General features: G+C 48.1%; 1 protein-coding gene across 1 annotated transcript in view; it reads right to left on the bottom strand.

The window, feature by feature from the left end:
• The window catches only part of FBXW8 (F-box and WD repeat domain containing 8), a 698,699-nt gene that overhangs the window by 406,595 nt on the left and 271,649 nt on the right, over positions 1 to 20,455 (bottom strand). The window contains exon 4 of the mRNA XM_085633260.1: positions 17,687 to 17,775. Coding sequence (XP_085489386.1) covers positions 17,687 to 17,775 — 89 coding nt within the window. The remainder of the gene's footprint in view (positions 1 to 17,686; positions 17,776 to 20,455) is intronic.

Genomic DNA, 20,455 nt, shown 5'->3' with positions numbered 1-20,455 from the left:
CGGAGAATTTGCTCCGTCCGACGGTTCGTACCCGGTTTTTACAGGATCGTGATCGGCACCTTTGTGCTGAAAGGGCGTTCTATAAGTGTTGTTGTGCGTGATTGCACTGAATACTCCTAGAACAAGACACATCTCCAGATTTATCAGAAATCCTAAATCTCGACAGGTGTGTGAATGCTGCACCATTCTCCAATTTGTGTAGCAACGCACAACAAGGAGAATTGTTTTCCTTTCTCCTCATTTTTTAACCTTCAATGCATGCTAAAATGTTTAGCATACATTGAAGGAGAAAAATGTGTTTTCTGATTGTTTTTGTGCGGGAAGGTGTGTCTTCCTGCACAAAAACAAACACCACATGACACAGATATCCTTGCACCATGGTGCAAGGGTGCCTGTGTCACCATATGGCTGCAGTTCAAGCAGCCGTGCAGAGAGAAGCATAGATTTGCAACATATTTATGTACATATGTTGCATCCCTGTGCTTCGGAAGTACTACAGCACACTGCAGTTAAAGAGGTTACTGTGTGATGCTGCAGCACTTCCTCATAGTTCTGCATTTATACATTCACCATACGCTACTAATGCATTCGTTCAGTCAATTACGTACTACACATAAATTCATCTAAACTTTCACACACTAACAAACAAATATAACTTTTTTTAAACCAGGAAAGTTATTTCTTAGAAGAACTTTTTTTTTTCTTTTATATTTTTTTTCTTCGTTTTTTGAACAATTTTTAATTTTTGGGGGTTTTTCTTGAAAAAAAGGAAAAAACAGAACTGGAGGAACAAAACTATGAACTTCAGGGAAAGAAAAAAAAAACTGGCAATGATGGTTCTCTTGCTTTCGAAAGATAAGGTCAATCGACTGCTCTCCATAGCATAGAACAGCGTTGCATTTTATGCAGAGCACTTTTAGGGTTGCAAACTGTGGACGGATGTCCAAGTTTTGCACAGATGGATCCACCCTTGAAGTACTTGGCTGCGATGCGTCTGATGGAGCTGGAAGAACTCGCATTCTTCGGCATTCCTCTCGAGCAAGGTTCACCGGATGGAGGGTCCTCAGATGCTTCATCATACTGGCTGTACCGCAGGAATATTTTTTGTTGGGATCCCCACGGGAGAGCACTCGCTGGCAGATCTTACAGGTCACTAAGGTGGCATTGGTTTTGGTTTGCCCCTCAGGAAAAGTAAAACATTTCCAAACCACAGATGCATATCTTGGTTGGCGTGGTGGTTCTTCCAAAAATTCATTCTCAGATGAATGAGCAGATGCTGGTGATGCCTACTGCCCTGAAGCCATTGTTTTTGAAAAAAGTTTGAACTAAGTGTAAACTTAGCCAAAAAAAGTTCTTCTCTGCAGAGAGATGCTCCTCCAAAGAAGATCAAAGAAGAATGATTGAAATGGGTGGGGTCTTTCAATAGTTAGAATAGGAAGTGTAATGAACCAATCAAATCTCTTTTTTTCAGGTCACATGGGATCCGCGCACCGTGCGCATAGGCAGCACGCACCGAGCGCGAATTTGCATTTAAAAGGAATATAGTATTAGAAGTAAAAATATATTAGTTTTATTAGTAGTTTAGATTATGTCTTCAATTAATATTCACATGAAATACATATATATATGTTTTTTGACATTTAAAATATTTCGCGTGATTCGCGCTCCCACCGCGTCAAACACACACATGACGTCACGCGGAAGCGCGCGAGCGTTGCGTAACGTGCTTCGTACGTGTCGCGTATAAGCTTGAAGTCGCGTACTGGTCGCATAGTAATCGCGCACAAAAATACGTACCCAACGCATACCGTATGCGGATCCTACACTACACTTGTAAAATGGCGACTATGTTCCGCGCAGGGATCGAGAAGGGTGCGCGAATCCCACAAAAATGGTAAAAAAAAATAATAACAGTATTAAAAATATAGGTTAAAAAATATAAAATATAAAAAATAGTTTAAATTTATTTTACAATTAATTTACACAAAAAAATCATTCAAAACAAATAATTTTTTTTTAATTTTTAAAAGAATTGAGAAAAAAAGTTTAAAAAATGGTGAAAAAAAAAAATTAAAAGGAATTGACACACTGAAATGAAATCCTATGAAAATCATTAAACATCATAGCTTCAGAGATAAGTTATAGATAGGAATTAGCATTTAAAAAACCTTTGAGAGGAGCCTAGCGCGCAACCAAGATGGCCGCGTAGGTGCGAGGCTCCCGAGGACCTCCGCGACCTCCTACATTTATCCTGTCTTCATCTTGATTCGGTTGAGGGGACTGTGTTGGTGAACCTGAGCCGAGGTGGTACCCGTTTTCCGTATTTCAATCGGACCCCGTGTGCCGTGCTGGGCATCGATTGAAGTTTGCGGCCTGCTCCTCTCCTGACCCCGGACTAGAGTTGGGGGGTGATCCAGTGGAGAAGTGAACAACAACGGTGGGACGAGCCTGGCGAGACGCGTACCCCACACTTTCACTTTCGCTTTTGAGCCCTCTTGCCATTGTCGCGAGTGGGATCACGGCCCTTCTGTGTGTGGTGGTTGCCTCGCTGGGGGACCCTGCCTGCCCTGCGGGGACCTGCTCCGCCTTTCTGAGGCGACCTCTGGGGTCCTTGGCCTTGACTGTTCGCTCTCCGCGGTAGGACTCGTGGGTGTACGGGATACAGGACGATGGCGACGAAGCAGAATGGCGAGAGGCCAAGGGCCAAATCGACCCGGCGTGGCGCTGCAACTCAAGCCAACATTATGGATCGCTATACCCTACCGAGGGGTTCTCCCGGCGGGTCGCATAAGTCCCCTGAGTGCCCCGCAGATGCCCCGGATTTGCCGACGGATCTGACTTTGCAGGACATCATGGGCGCCATCACGGAGATGAAGACCTCGGTGGGTCAACAATTTGATACCCTGGCGCACAAACTCGACGCGGTTCTCATCGATGTTAACCTTGTCAGGGCAGATCTTTCCAAGACAAATGACAGGGTGGATTCTTTGGCTCACACCGCGTCGGGCCTCACGACTGAGGTGACGGCCCTCCAGACGGAGGTACGTCGGCTCCGGCAGGCCAGTGCGCTCACGGATCGGCGACTGGAGGATTCCGAGAGTCGGGCCCGGAGGAACAACGTTCGCATTATCGGGGTGCCAGAGGGACTGGAGGATTCGGCGGCGGATCTCTTTGTGGAGGATCTGATTTCTAATCGTCTGCAGCCTCGAGGTTTGGGTAAATTCTTTGCTGTGGAGAGGGCCCATAGAGTTCCTGGTGGCAAGCCGAAGGTCGGAGCTCCCCCGCGGCCTCTTATTGCCCGTATCTTCAACTTTCGGGACAGGGATGCGATTTTACAAGCTTCTAGAGTGCAGGGGCCGCTTAAGCTGGAGAACGTGGAGGTGAACTTCTATCCTGACTTTACTCAAGCGGTCCAGAAGCAGAGGCTGGGTTTCATGGGCGTTAAGCGGCGGCTCCGAGATATGAACTTTAAATACGCCATGCTTTTCCCGGCCAGACTGCGTGTGGAGTCCGAGGGTCGCTCTCATTTCTTTGACCGTCCGGAGACGGCCGGGGACTGGTTGGACACTTTGCCTAGGGGACATGATCGAGAGGGTGTGGGGGCCGCGGGAGAAGAGTGCCCACTGGACCGGGCCAGCGGTATTGATACTGGGGCTAATTCCTGATGATGCCACCTTTCGGCTGTGCTCAGGGTTTCTTGACTGTCGTGCTTTGCTCCCCCTCCCGTGGAGGTTGTGGTGTGTCTCGAGGGGGTTCTCTTTCCTCCTCTAGGGGGTCTTTGTAGTTTAGTTCATGCAGGGGCGACAGGCACACTGCAAGTTGGGGGTGCTGTTTGGGCTCGTGCAGGGAGGGGGGAGTTTTGTTTGGAATGTTGGGTTGGGGTTGGGTATTGTTTGTTTGTACCACAAGGCAGACATATTGTTGTGTTCTACTCAAGGTGCTCTCTGGGAGGGGACAGATTGGTTTTGGCTGTGATGGGGGGTAGGGGACTGAGACTTCTTTCCTGGAATGTTAACGGACTGGGGGACAGGATAAAACGGGGGGTGGTCCTGCAGTTCTTAAAACGGATTTCACCTGATAGTGTTCTTGCAAGAAATACACCTTATTGGTAACTCCTTCTGTGCTATGAATAGGCGGAGCTATCGCCTTGTGGCCCATTCGGGCTTCACCTCTGGTTCGAGGGGTGTGGGCATTATGGTTAAAACCTCGCTCCCGTTGGAGGTTGACGAGGTGCTCCATGATGACAGGGGGCGATATACGGCTCTGGTGGGTAGATGGGAGGGTAAAGTAGTTGTTTTGGTTTCTGTTTATGTCCCGCCGGGGTTGCAGACGACTACTTTTGCTGATTTGGGGGGGCCTTCTTCTTGGGCTGCCGGAGGGTATCTTAGTGGTTGGTGGGGATTTTAATGCTGTGGTCTCCGGAACTGAGGATCGTCACCCACCCAGGGATCTCCCCCGGGCCCAAACTTGGTTGTCTGGCCTCTTAGATACCCTGGGTCTGGTGGATTGTTGGCGGCTAAAACATCCTGCGCAGGTACAATACACCTTTCATTCCGGGGCTCATGGTAGTCTTTCGAGACTTGATTATGTTCTGATGCCAGCGGCACAGGCGGGGAGGGTCGGGGAGGTGCGGCATCTTGCTCGGGGTATTTCAGACCACTCCCCTCTCTTGTTGCACTTTGACATTGTCCCGGGGATGGAGGGGAGGGTGGTCCCGATCAACCCCTGGTACCTGCGTAATCCCGCGATTCGCGCAGATTTGATTAAATCCCTTGAGCAATATTTTGGAGATAATGTGGGATCAGTGTCGTCTGCTGTTTCTCTGTGGGAGGCGTTCAAAACGGTACTCCGGGGGGAGGCCCTGTCCCTCATTTCCCATTCCAAGAGGTGTGAGCGGGAGGAGGTGACCCGTATCGAGTCTGAGATAACTGAGTTGGAGGGTGACCTGGATTGTGGTGTCACGGATGACAAACTGCATGCTCTCAGGATCAAACAAGCGGACTACAAGGCCCTAGTCACCGAGGCGGCCAGGGGCCTGAGTAGGGAGCAGCAGGGGCGACTGTATGATATGGGTGATAAAGCTGGAAAACTGATCGCGTGGCTGGATAAAAAGGAGAGAGCAAGTCGAGTTGTTCCGCTGGTTGAGAGAGTGGAGGGTGTGTATGTTACTGATCCGGGTGAAATTGTTGATTGCTTCGCAGAGTATTTTCACGGGGTGTATTCCCCGGTATCTTCTCGCTCGGAAGAGGATTCCCGCGACCTGCTTAAAGATATTGCGTTGCCTTCACTTTCGGAGGAGGATAAATCGTTGATGGACGTGACTCCGACGTCTGAGGAGATCGCTCTGGCCATACGTTCAGTCGCCTCTGGCAAGGCCATGGGTCCTAATGGCCTTCCCATTGAATTGTACAAATTGCGGCCGGATACATTGGCGCCGCATCTTCGTGATATGTTCCTCGCGGCCCGGGCGGCGGGTTCCCTCCCGCTGGACCAGCGTCTAGCCACTATTGTGGTTATTCACAAGGAGGGGAGGCCGCGTGATCGGGTCACTTCTTACAGGCCCATTTCGCTTTTGAATGCGGAACCAAAAACTCTGGCCAAGGTGCTGGCTAATCGGCTGGTCAGCGTGGTGTGCGACCTGATCCATCAGGACCAGTCCGGTTTTATCCCTCATCGCAACACCGCGCTTAACCTGCGGCGTCTGCATGGGGTGCTCTCGAGGGTTCCGTTCATACGTGAGCCAGCCATTTTGGCGTCCCTGGACGCCACTATGGCATTCGACACGCTTGAGTGGCCATATATCTGGGCGACGCTGGAGAAGTTTGGGTTTGGCCTGGGATTCATTGGCTGGGTGAAATTGTTGTATTCCGGACCGCTAGCCCAGGTGGTGGTGAATGGTAGAGGGTCGGCTCCTTTTGAATTGGGTAGGGGCACGCGACAGGGTTGCCCGCTGTCGCCTCTCCTCTTTGCGCTCGCCTTGGAGCCCCTGGCGGAGTGGCTGCGGTGGCACCCTTTGATTCATGGTCTCCGATGGACTCCTGAGTATGAGGATCGAGTCTCTCTCTACGCGGACGATATTCTTTTGTATTTTGCTTCCCCGCGTGAATCATTGATTGTGTTAGTGGATGTGCTGAATTCCTTTGGCCGTAACTCCGGCCTAGTCATCAACTGGGCTAAATCCTGTGTATATGTCCTCTCAGGGGAGGCCCCTATCCTCCCGCGGGGTTGTCCTATCCAGGTTGCTCAACAGGGATTTAAGTATCTGGGTATTTTTATTACCCTGGACTCTGCGGCCCGATACACACAGAACCTACTCCCCCCCCCCCCCTACAACGTTTGAAGGCGGATGTGGCGCGTTGGAGGCGCTTGCCGCTCTCGCCGCTCGGCCGGGCGGCGCTGTTTAAGATGATGTCGTTGCCATGGTTTTTATATGCCTTGCAAAACACGATGGATGTCATTCCGGCTAGTTACTTTCGGGAGGTGGAGGGTCTGCAACGCCAACTGTTTTGGGATGGGAGGCCGCGGATCGCCCTCGCGAAGCTGACGCTCCCGTGGTACGATGGGGGGTCGCCCTCCCCGACATCAAACGTTATTACTGGGCCTCCCAGCTGGCTGCGATAAACCACGGGCTTTATGGGCCCGCCCTTAATCCGGCTTTTGAAATGGACAAATTGTTGTTGCCGGGTGGCGACTACAATCGTGCGCTCTACTCTAGATCGCTCGACGCACGTTTGACTGCTCCGACACGGGTCGCGGTACGGGTGTGGCAAGCGGCAAACTCGGCGATGGGGTGGAAAGATCGGTTGACCCGGGCGACGCCACTGTATGCCTCTGAACGACTGGGTTGTTTGTGGACGACGAAAGGCTTCGAGAAGTGGGACACGATTGGCATTAGCAGGGTGGGCGATCTTTGGACGAAGGGGGGATTTAAAACGTTTGATGTGCTGAAAGCGGAATATCAGTTGCATGACAGGGAGTACTTCCGGTATGTACAGGTTCGCCACGCGTTGTCTTCCGTGTTCCCGGAGGTCGCGTCCATCCCGGAGTGCTCCCCCTTGGAAGATAGAGTGCTAGATGGGCATGTACCGGATGGCACTATCTCATTGATCTATAAAAAGCTCATCAACGATCGCTCGGGACTGCTGGCTGCCCTCCGTGAGGCATGGGTCGCTGATGGATTGGAGCTGGACGACGAGGATTGGGTATCTGCGGTGGCCTCCCCGAAAGAGGTGGCCATACCGGCCCGCCTTCGTTTCGTCCAGCTCAAAATACTCCACAGGGTTTACGTTACGGGACCGGGCCTGATGCGCATGGGATACGCGGTGGATGGGATGTGTAAGCGTGGGTGTGGCATGTTAGGGACCTTCCTCCACATTTTGTGGGAATGTCCGGAGGTGACTCGATTCTGGCGTGGTGTGCATGAGGTGTTGCAAGCGGTCACGCATGTTGCGCTGCTCCCCGAGGCTAGGAGGTGTCTGCTGAATGTGTGGGAGCCGACTGATTATACGGTGACGCAAACGTGGTGGGTGACATTGGGATATATGGTGGCCAAGCGTGACATAGCACAATTGTGGGGCTCCCAGAGGTCACCCACGATTTCGGTATGGAAGGAAAATATGGATTGGTGTATGTTCCGAGAAAAGGTTGTGTATGTGGCGAGAGGTAAGCCTGGGAAATGGGTAAAGGTGTGGGGCCCCTGGAACTCCTACCGCGGTGGGATCTGTACCCCGCCACTGACGCCCGACCTGGCGGCGGCCCTGTCTCCCTAGTCTGCACATTCTCTTGATTCTGTGTTACCGTAACCACTTTGTTTCTGCCCCTGCCCTTCCCCCCCTCTTATTCTTGTAGGTTGGTAGAGCCCTCCCGAGGGGAGCACATACTGTTGCCTAGATTTTTGCCGCCTTGTGGGTTTGTTTCTCGTTTTTCATTTAAAATGAAACCGCCATTTGGGATGTTTGGGCAATGTGGCCGCAAATGATATTTTTGATCTGTGGGACTTTTTACTGCTTGCTGCTTGTGTTCATGAATAGGTTTCATGGTCTCACTGTCTACTAGCGGCCGGCCTGAAGGTTGTAGGCCCATACTTGTATATCTCTTGAAATCTGTAATAAAGGTTTCCAAAAAAAAACCTTTGAAATTAACTTAAAAAACCATAGGTTTCAGGTATGTTATAGTTAGGAATTAACATTTAAAAAAACCTTAGAAATTCACAGAAAAAAACATAGGTTTAAGGGGCGTTATAGTTAGCTGGACATTTCCATCGTACAAAACCCTAGAAATTCCCCCGTTATAGTTATTTCAGCTAACTATAACTCGCGCCCCCGCAATGCACTGCTGATGACGTCACAAATTACATCAATCATGACATGGTCAGTGACATCACTGATGACATCACTGACAACATCTCAAATGACATCAGTGATGACATCAGTGATGACATCATCCATGTGATAAATTTGTGCATCTTCTCACACCCTAATATAACCTTTGATACACCTATTCAAAATTTCAGACGGCCATTCTCAAAACCATAGATACTCCAATACAAATAACTACAAACCCACTCATTGACTCTTAGGTCTACACACACATCCACTCACTCACCTGTACAGTCACTCATACTTACAGTCACTCAGTACAGGACTATCATATGCATTTATACACCTATATATACACTCACGCACCGCCACTCATCCATAGAGGTACTCACACACCTTGTCAGTCATGCAAATAATTAATCACACTCCCATTTACTCACCTATACAGTTATACACACACAAGTTCACTTACTCATAAAAATACTACCACATTCTTACGCTCTTATACAATCACTGATACAAGCACACACTCATCCATACAGCCACTCTCACAATCACACACTCTCACCTATAGCCATTTATGTACTCTTACACACATATATACTGCCTTTCACATATGTAGTTACTCACACATGTACCACTGAGATATACATACAATCACTAACACACCCATACATACACTCACCCAACCATACAGTCCATAACAGATGCACTCTTAAAACCATGCACCCAGTGAATCACCCACTCACACATCTATGCACAGAGTCATACACAACTCACCCACACAAACACTCAGGCACCCATACAGATACTCAGACAACCAATCCCCCCATGCAGCCGCTTACAAACCAATAGACAGAAGAATACACACATTCACACAGTTTAGTCACTAACCCATGCATTCAGTAAGTTATGTTTAATCACTCACTTAGAGTCAGTCACACACCTAGTAAATCATCTAGTCAGACATGTATACACCCACTCATTCTTCAACACGCCTTTCCCTATATATATTAAAGTGTATTTAAACTTTAGAGAAACTCACAATCAATGAATGATGTCATTTGAGATGTCATTGACCATGTCATGAGTGATGTAATATGTGACGTCATCAGCAGTGCATTGCGGGGGCGCGAGTTATAGTTAGCAGAACTAACTAGAACGGGGGAATTTCTAGGGTTTTGTACGAGGGAATGTCCAGCTAACTAGAACGCCCCTTAAACCTATTTTTTTTCAGTATATATATATATATATATATATATACATATACACACACACACACACATATTCTCCGCTCCGATGTCCACCTTGGCGTATGCAGCACTCTTAGTGACGGGTGCAAGTACAAATTGGAGGTGGGTCCATTTAAAATATCAAAGCTCCTGTGTCCTGAAGACACACACAGCACTCACAGGGTACATTTAGTCCATTTATTAGCGAGGACGCGTTTCGGCTTTCTGCCTTCTTCCAGCTCGCATGAAATCAAACAACAGATGTAGGACGGTACTATTTAAAGTCATAGCTGGTTTTTGATTGGACGCTGTGAATGAGAGGGAAAGAGGGATTGGTTAGTCCCGTATCCATGTCTTTGATCCCTCCGCTGTAATTACGGGAAATATACAATCCATGTTTCTGAAGTGATTTAACATTAGAAAGTCTCAATCACTACCTTTCTCCTCTCTTCACAGCTGTAATGTAGAGTACCTTATCACGTTGTTTCGGTGACACTCTTGGAAATACCCCTCGTCAACCACCATTCTCTATGGCACCCCGCGCAGGAGTTGGTAAATAGATATATATATATATATATATCTCCAAAAGAGTTACCCCTACAGAGGAGCTCTCACACAGGTAGGTATTGCTTAACGGAATTTTATTTAATGAAGGCTGCAACTCACCAGAAGCTGGTACGATGGCGGGACTGCTCTTCCCAACATCAGAGTATCCTATTGGGCTTTCCAGCTGTTGGCTATTAACCAATGGCTCCACGTCCCCCAGGAAGATCCAGCATTCCGGATGGATAGGCAACTCCTGGCACCGTCTGGGATCATGGGGGCGCTTTACAATAAAAAGAGACGACACAAATCTCACAGGTCCAACGGCACACACGATACGCATATGGTTTGAGGCGCAACAAACGTTAGGCTGGGAAGGGGTGGTCACACAAGCAATGCCTTTATGGGATACAAAGCGACTTGGAATGCTGTGTAACACCAAGGGCTTTCGCAGCTGGGATTTGATAGGGATATCGAAAGTTGGAGATATGTCGCAGAAGGGAGTGGTAGTCACATTTGCATATCTACAGGCCACCTACGGTTTAGCGCAGACAGAACAATTTCGATACATGCAGATCAGACATGCACTTCAGACCCTGCTACCGCCGGGTACGCGACCCGAGGAATCCTCCCCGCTAGAGGATAGGCTCATAACAGAACATCTCCTCAAGAAGGGAATTTCACTGACCTACCGCAAAATAGTAAATAACCGCTCACATTGAAGACCACATGGGAACTAGATGTAGGGGACATTGATGAGGCTGACTGGCAGGAGGCAATAGCATCCCCTCGAGAGGCTGCAATACCGTCAAGACTTAGATCAGTGCAATTAAAAATCCTACACCGCACATACTACACTAGGACACTTCTACATAAAATACACCGTGCAGGAACGCCACTTTGTCTTCGACAATGCGGAGAAGCAGGTACATTCTACCATACTATATGGCTATGCCCAGAAATAGCGCGCTACTGGATAGCGGTGATGCGCACGCTCTCCCAGGTCACACATGTCACAGTTCTGCTAGACCCGAGGTGCTGTCTCCTCAACATCTGGGAACCCACAGATTTGAATACGGTTGCTCAGGATTGGGTAACTCTAGGCATGACGGTAGCAAAACGAAACACTGCCTTACTCTCACTCAATGGTGCAGAGATATTGACATGGCGATGATGGCGGAAAAGTCAGTGTATATCCATCGAGGATGTCCCAAAAAATGGACGAGGGTCTGGGGAGGCTGGAACGCCTATCGGGGTACTATATGCGAACTCCCTTCATTAGAAGAGTCAGAATCTGACACCAGTGAATGAACACAATCTGCTAAATTATGTTTATTGATTGTAATTGTGGGGATCACCTGGACACATGGGATTGGACCTATAAGTCGCACCTTTAGAAAACGGAAGAATTATACCTATACAATATTGTATTTAGGTCTGTACACCAATGTGAATTATATTATCAATGTAACGCTACGCGAAATGTTAATAAAAATTGTTCTAAAAAAAAAAAACGAAGGCTGCAGCAGACAGGGTCCGACATTTACAGCATTTATCTCAACCTGACGCGTTTCATGGTTTTACCACTTCTCCAGAGGCTTACAACAGAGTTCACACGACCACAAATGCTTCTCCGCTTGATTACGATGTCCAGCCCCCCAGTGGGCGTGGCCGCTCGCACGGCCTTCTGGAATCTGTTGAAACCATGAACCACGTCAGGCTGAGATAAATGCTGTAAATGTCGGACCCTCTCTGCTGCAGCCTTCATTAAAGAAAATTCCGTTAAGCAATACCTACCTGTGCGAGGGCTCCTCTGTAGGGGCAACTCTTTTGGCTTAATATATATAACACACATTCTTGTAATAATTAATTCAGAATTAGTCAAAGAAAAAATAGATAAAGAAAGCTGCGTACATATGATAAAACATTTAATTTTGTGCTTTGTTCAGTTCAATCACTTTCAGAACAAAAGGGCTTCAATTCTGTTGCATCTTTTTTGTAACAAAATGTGTTCAATTCTAGTACATATATGTCCAACAGATATAGAAAGTCTTGTAATGCCCTGCGTTGTGAAGGACATGTGTGCTAATCCACTTTTGCATATAGTAATGTCTATATCAGTAGCAATGTCTATATAGTCTCTATTAATGTCGTATAGTAATGTTCATCAATCACTCATTCCTTGTACTTGCGTGTTTATTGATGATTGTGTGGTCAAAGCGCAAAAGACATGAAGCAAACACATGTTAACTTTTCTATCTCTTGACTAATCAATAGCCGAGACCATCTTTAGGGCATTACACTTAGTGCAAAGACGGCCAACCCCACTATTTTTAAGAAAGTGCCATGGGATTATATACGAATTGAAAAGTGTCAGAAGAGGTGGATATATTGGTATCACAGCAAACGTAAAATATTTATAAGAACATTCCTGCTGGGATCTCCCCATCTTGATTTATTCACTGAAAGTCACAAGGTTCTCCGATGGATACAACTTAGTTCCTTGGAGACAACATTGAACCATGCAAGCTTTCTCTTTAAATACATACTTTAATTTCAGTGTGATCTACACCACACCTCCAACTGCCATATACCCATCCTCCCAGTGCACAGACCCCGCCATGTTGACCTATTTCTCAAACTTCTTCCCCCATTCACTCTCTATTGCCTTAGGCCACACCCCATTCTCCTACCATCAAGCTTCCAGCACATCTTTATACCAGGCCTTTCCTTTCACTGCACTCAGACTACCCATCCTCCTTCAAGAGGGCCTTCTTTAAGGCTAGATCTGAAGTCAAATATGTCTTCAAATACATCACCAACCTCTCCACTCAGACCCTGGCTCTCACTGGTACTTGCATGTCGGACAGCACAACCCACGTCCTATCAGACATCCTCCCAGACAGATCCAACATAATATTTAAAGTCCTGTGAAACTGGCCCCTGGCAGAGGAGTGGCATCAGTGCATCAGTCTAACATTAGCTGTCACTAACTTAAAAGTCACCACTGTAACCAATCTGAACAGCTGCTTGTTAAATGTGTAAACAGTTCCTCACCTTCCATCTTATGCACAATCATCAACCACCCTCTTAATAAAACTCTCTGAAAGCTTGCCAACTTGACAACTCGTGTTGGATGCAATTCATCTGGTCTGCTTTAAAGTGCTCTTTCATTGTAGGAGGCTTCAACATTCGTGCCATTAACCCATATTTCATATGTTCAAGGAATTTTGAACAATATGGACAGTTTGGGCTGCTGCCAACTGATGGACTCACCCACACACAAGGCCAGTCACATCTGGATCTGCTCTTTATACAAATCACCAATGAGCACTAGTTACTAACATGTCCCCTTGGTCAGATCATTCTCGCATCCAGTTTATTTTGCAAGATGAGGTCCTTTTAAAAAAATGCTGCCAAAATATCCCTTACCCCCCCACCTCCCAGCCTTATGAACAAGAAACCTAAGAAACATTGAAACTAAGGACCGCCTCCACACTCTCACAGGTAAGAGTTTTACTAATCACAAAGAACCGTTCAACATCCTTAACCACCTCCTTAACCACCTCATTCCAATCACATCAGCTGCAATGGACAAGATTGCCTCATCACCAAAGAGAAGCTTAAATCCCATAAAACTGAACACAAAACCTAGTTTTCTGAAAAGCTCAGACACAAAAAAATAAAAAAGTACATCTCTCAAAGATATCTGAAGATTCGCATCCAATCCCATTCACTCGCTTGCCTAACCAATTACAGAAGCTGCAAAACTACCATTTACAGAGCAGAAAAAAAGTCTATTTTCACTACCAAGAATTGATCACATTCCTTTCCTCTAATTCACAAGTGCATAATTCTCAACAACTGTGTGGACCTATTGTTATTTTCGAAGATGAAAAAAACTTTAAACACCAATACAATGTGAAATTGTCCCTAAATAGGGGAGTTTCCCATCCCACAGTAGCAGACTCCATGTAAAACTAGTATCCTAACTTATTTTTAGTTCTGGCATCAGATTAACCCAGCATATGCACAGAGATCTAGCCCAGTATATAAAAAAGCGAGGTCCAGTACCTGTCCTCTGACCTGGGAGGTCGCCCCAAGCAAGCAGTCACTAGTAGAAAGTGGACTAATGACCCTGTCTTGGGTGTAGCACATAAACAAGCTTTGGAAATGCAATAGGTCTCACATTTGCTTAAGTTAGAGCTATTGGCGTTGTAAATGACTATGTCTTTTATCCATGTGTTATAGAGTGTATTGGGTGTGTAGTGAAGATCCCGGTTTCAGATTTACTTGTAGAGCTGTGCAGTGTTTGAGGAGGGAGTGGGGATGCGGTAACAGCAGATGTGCTCGCCAGCTAAAGCGCTTGGAGTCGGCTCGCTCTGCCTACAGCATTATGCTTTCTTGTTTAAGCATTACTAGACCTTAAATATGACACGAAATGATAATTTTGGAAGAGGTCTAGCAACCCCCAGGTACCCTCCTTTATCAAACGATTTTTCTGCCTTTTCTTAGTTTCAACACCACCAAGACTTTTAAGGTTGTGTGAATGTTTATGTCGTACAAATAGCCGGAATGTGCTTAGGTACACACTGGCAACAGTCACAGGCCCAAGGGGGTGGTTATAGGATAGACCACGAGCACAGAAAAATATGGACTTGGCTGCAGACCATGACCGTTGTGCATTTGAGAAGAGGGTACTGGGCCTAGGCCTAAGTTTAAGACCACAACGCCCTTTGTCAATTACTCACAGGATGAACTTGAGGCTTGTAGGATCACATGTGGGTTAAGGGTCCCTAATACCGGGCATTTCAAAAGGTGCCCTTTGCTCAGTTTGCTAAGCCTGGAATCTTCTGTGAGCTCTGAGGCAGGGGGGTTGAGCACACCTTTTAGGACAAGGATACCTTTTCTGATTCCAGCTCTAATATTTATCTCCACAAGACCCAGGATCACTAGATTGATCACATATGTATAAAACTCTAGTCCAACTCCTATCACACATCATCACCATAACACCCACACACAGAGAGGCACGTTTCCATCAAAGCATGACCTATCCCTAAATGTGTGTCTGGAGGTTCATCTGGAGAACGAAAAGCTTCATAAACGCACCAGAAATAGTGATGTCATCATCACTGTATTTCTTAACCAAAATAGGTTTGATTCTACGCGTCTTGTCGACTCCAACCTCGATTTCCGCAAGCTGCTATAATTATGCAGAACTTTGCCAAATGGACAATAGGGGATAACAGGTGTCTTAGAGCCATTCAACACTGCTAGACATACACTGTGTAGCAAGTCTGTCAGACGCCTCTCATGATGTGCCAAAGCACATGACTAAAGCTAGCAGGCAATGAGGAGTCAACGATGGCAGCTGGATTAGTGTGTGACTTGGGTTCCTTGCTTAATCGCCACCCCCCCAGCGTTTTGACAATTCAATGGCTAAAAACACAATCGTCCAGTTGAAGATCAACCCATGCTTCCTGCTCCTCTCAGCCGACAGCGTTGCAAACAATGCCAAGTTCCTCTTTCCATTTCCGTTCGCAGCAGTGCCCAAGGGTGGAGAGAGAGGAGGCGGGAAGAATGGAAGGTACAGGAGGAAAGCAGTGCACGAAGGGATGGGGGTGGGGGGGCGTACGCGACAAGAGAAGCATAAATATTACTACCATCTTGCGCCTCGGGCACGTAGCTAAGAACACTGACAGAATATGCAAGTACCCACACTATAATGCACAAACGATACACGAACACAAAGATACCAGTAAAGTAACAGGAGGGTATTGTTATTAGGTGAACGAGCTGAGCGCCCATGTACTACAGCACAAACGAGTGTCATGTTTACTGGTATTATCTGGAATACAAAAAATCATTCTGGGAAGTGTTACCATAGAATGATTTACGTGGCCTATCCTGTATGGAGAGTGGTATAAAACGGGTGCCTTGCACGTCTACACTGAGTGACTACTTACTGTTTTAGTTCACGCTTTACAGTAATCATATTAACACCCAAAGGCAGGCCAGTGTACAGAGTGGTTTTCATGAGATCCCACGCGTTTATCTGAATGTGTGGTGCGCACCTTCTCTGCAGGTCGTTGGCTAGACGCATCCTTGGAAACGGTCTTGGTGTCAAGTGGGGCCACCAGGGAAGGAATCCGCCAATTTCTCACCTGTTGACGGCAGCACACTTGGGAACATAACCCAGCTACGTAGTGCTTCAGAGAGTTCATGGTATGAGCTGTTGGTAGGGGGAGCAGAACACGATGCCCTGAAGAAATCCCAGAGACCTGACCCAAGCGTCACTGGGATCTGCGATTGTGAAAGGCTTGTGCACTTGAGGCGGCGCTTCCCACCCACTCCACTTCATTGGAACGGATTAAACTTAAACGGGAGGAAGAACAACAAGGCAAAAGAATAACACGCAAAAGCCTGAAAGAGCTTTGTTTTCTTTACGGGGCCAGGTTTGCAGCGGGTGCTTTCCCACGTTGCCAAAGCGCAGTGAACACACTAGGGCCGAGGAAACCTGGAAAGCACAGCAGGTACATGGACTGTTGCTAAACGGGCAGTTCACGGGCGCCAAACCAACTGCTCCAAAAATGAGGTTTAAAGGGAACACAACCCGATTTATCCGCATCATGTCAGGAGGTAACAAGACTAGACTTCCACTTAACTAACATACTCTGGTTATTTTAGGAGCACATACATTCGTGTTCCTCAGAGAGCTTAAAGAACAAGTGCCGACTCGCCCACCGCCTCGTGAGAAGGGAGAAGAGACGCGACGAGCAACAGACGACAAGTCCAGTTTGGGTGGGCGGGGCTTAAGGGAGACAGGGCGATCATCAAAAAGCCTCACTTTCAATCGGAGGCCAGCGTTTACCATAAAGGATGACGTTTGCCAATCAAAAGCATGGGCAGAGCTTCGACTCCACTTCCGAAAGCAACCCAACGACAATAGATCTCACAGAGCGAGCAGCGCATGCGCTGCAACGCTAGGCGAGCCCTGAAAATGGGTGGCCACTTACTGCGTTTTGTGAATTTTTAGTGAAACCAGACATTTTAATCTGTCAGCGTGGCCTACTGACTCGTCTCCTGTAAAGTTCCACTGTTATGTGAAATTCAGAACCTTCGGCTGACTGTGTGTGTGGCATGTGTGTATGTGTGTCTGATAGCTGAAGCCAGTGGTGCCATTACGGTTTCCCATGGTTGTAAAAGAGCGCAAGATGGAGGGTGAGGACAGAAGAAGTGTATTGCCTGCATTCTTGTGTCTGAAGGGTGGGGACTAAGACACTGAAGTGAGGATGATGGAGACAGGCCTACCTTTAGGAATTCAATGAAGACTTTGTTAGAAAGGAGCAGCTGATTAGTTCTTCCTGAGCACTGCCATTGTGCCTCTGTCTTACAGCGCATTGGGTAAGGTGCGGAACAGCATGTAGAGAGACTAAGAATTGGAATTTCACTTTTTCTACCATAAAAGCCCTGTGTAGTTTTTATTACAGGTCCAAGCAGTTTTATTTTAGGTCTACAATTAGATTCCAGATCTGCTGAATCCCACATGGCAGGTAGGAAAGCAGAGGCATCCTGTCCAGTTTTGCTTACCCTGCAATAACTACACCATCCGAGGAGTGGACATCACAGAGGACTTTCCCCAGTTCATACTGCAGCTGATTCACAGCCCCAATTCGGTTCTGCAAGAGATATAAAAGACAGATTAAAGTGATGAAATACTCACTCCGGGTTAGACACATTCCCATAGAAGTTACATATCTGGAGAAGTACTGAAGTAATAGCTATGACTAGGAGAACAAACTATACCACAAACGAATACATATTTATTATAATTCTTTACACTCTAGGCAGGGTTACATATTTTACAGCAAGCCAAGAAATTACCAGCAGTGTTCTAAGGCAAAATGATGCAGCCCTCTGCAGAATATTAAGGGGATCCTGAATATCCCATATCTCACAGATATCCAATAGCTTTGGGCTAAAGGGGGGCCTGAAGGGTTATGCGCTTCCTTCTGGTGCAGCGCCTGCATTATAACCAGGCTTACTAGTAGCAATGTGGACAGCATCATATATCACCACTTAGCAGTTTTACAGCAGAGTATCTGGGCAGGTTTGAATACTTTACTGGGTGTCAAACAATGCTTTAGGCCCAATGGATAGATGCAGGATTACATATTTTGCAAATAATGGAATAAGTCTTTATTAGAAGGAAATAAGGCAGGATTACACACATTGTATCACAAAAACAACTTAACCTAGTCATAATTTTAGGCACATTACATACTTCACCATGTATTTGCTAACCCACCAACCAAAAAGACAAGACTCTGCTCCATCACGGATGGCCACATCACCCCCATCCTTTCTGGGGGAGAGTCTGCATGTGTCCAGGGACGCATCAAGGATACTGTTAAAGACTCCCTTCCAAATTTAAGTGAGCATGGCATAGTACAGATTACCATCAAACATTTAAAAGAAGTTGGAAGTATTCCGAATATTAAGGCCGGGTGACCATAGTAACTGATGCGTCACACCATTGAATTCCCCCACTACACCAACGAGCTAGCCAGTGCGCACTCTCAACAATCCAAAACCCATAAAAAGTGCTTATCTCAGACTCAAAACAAGATACCATTAGGCAGGAACGTGAAGGAAGAGTGGTATACTAGACTATTCTACTTAGCAGTCAAAATCTCTGCAACGTGGTTATAGATTTATTTTCTGACCACATTTTTTATTGCATATTCTAGAGTGCTTTGACCTCTGACCCTGGGAGCCGGATATGGTTGTGTACACAAGGCCTACTTCAGTACCCCAGCTTCCATCAGTGGAGTATTGGTAACTAACTTGCCCCACTTGCCACAGAGAGTTCTGGGTGAAAGGCACAGTGGAGGAGGAAAAAATGATTCACAGGCAACGTGTCTGAAGCAGAATCCTACTGTGGCAGAAGCAGAATCCTACTAATCTGGTCAGCGCCTAATTCATGGTGTTGTGATTGTTGATTGCTTATGGTTCAAATTTTCAAACTGTAAGTTCATCCTTCTTGTTTCCAAAACTGGGATAGAGAACGGGGCGTGGCTAGGCGCCGAGGTGAATGGCCGCCTGATCCCGGAGCTCCGCCGGGACCGTTGGTGTCCCACCGAAATCCGGACCTAATCCGCGCTGCGGGGAGTGCCCTTGTAGCTCCCCCGGCTCCCCCCTGACCCAGTGCCCAAGAGGGCGGCTCGGTGACCCCAGGCGACGCTCGCACGACCCAGGAGGGTGGCCGCAGTGGTTGGCGGCGGCCGGACGCCCCGGCTCCGGAACTCTGCTGCGGCTCCCGACGCCACTTGAGGCCCCGGCGTGGGCCTGCCCGCTGACACGCACAGAGCGACGCCGTCATAGGAGAAAGCGGTGCATCGCGAATCGGAGCCGGAGATCATCGGCTTCCTCGGAGCAGGTGCGGGATCGCGACTGGGGCCGCGACGGACTGCTTCCCTGGCCGAGAGGAGGACGCCATTTTGAGGCCGCGGCGGAGCGGAGGGGGGCCTGCCGCTGAGAGACGCCCTGCCCTACCCTCCGGTGAGACCTCGGACGCGCCTGGGGCTGTGAACCGCCTGGCTGCCCGGAGGTGAGACGGACCGCTCTACTCTTTCTCGGACCCGGCTGGTGGCGGCGGAGACCCTCTTCCCCCTCTCGCTCCCTGGCAGAGTGCTCTGGGCTTCAGCCTCCGTCCGTTGACCCAGCCCGGATCAAGGGGCGCCTGGGCGATGCGCAAGGAACCACCAGTCGTCCTAGAGAAGGTGCACGCTCGTGACTGGGGCTGCGGCGGAGTGACTCCCGGGCATAGAAGGGGACGCCATTTTGTGGCCACAGTCGAGCAGAAGGGGGCCTGCTGCGTGGGAGCGCCCGGCCCACTCACCCGGTGAGGCCCACGGCCGCGACTGGCTACGGCGTACCGCCTGGCAGACTGGGAGTGGGACGGTGTACTGTAACGGATTCTGGGCCTCCTTTGTGGCGGCGGGGATCTCCCTCCCTCTGTTGATCCTTGGGCGAGAGCGGTGGGCCAAGGGCTACGTCAGTGAAAGCTGGTCGGACCTCAGGACACCTCGGTTCTGCGGAGGGCGGTGCCGCCTGCGGCCCACAGGGTGCCCGGACCGCCATGCGACCCAAGACTGGAGCCGCAACGCAGGCCAACAAGCTTGACCAATATACAGTAGCCAAGGCGCCACCCCCGGCGGAAAGGGCTCCGAAGGATGATGCAGACCCCGCGGACCCTTCCCTGAAGTCCATCATGGCTGCGATTCAAACCCTGGGCACGAACTTGGAAACCAAGATGGACAAGATCACTATTGAAGTGGCCCTTCTCCGAGCTGACCT

The sequence above is a fragment of the Triturus cristatus genome, chromosome 11 (genome assembly GCF_964204655.1).
Source record: "Triturus cristatus chromosome 11, aTriCri1.1, whole genome shotgun sequence".
NCBI lineage: Eukaryota > Metazoa > Chordata > Amphibia > Caudata > Salamandridae > Triturus > Triturus cristatus.
This window is presented reverse-complemented; position numbering and strand designations above follow the sequence as displayed.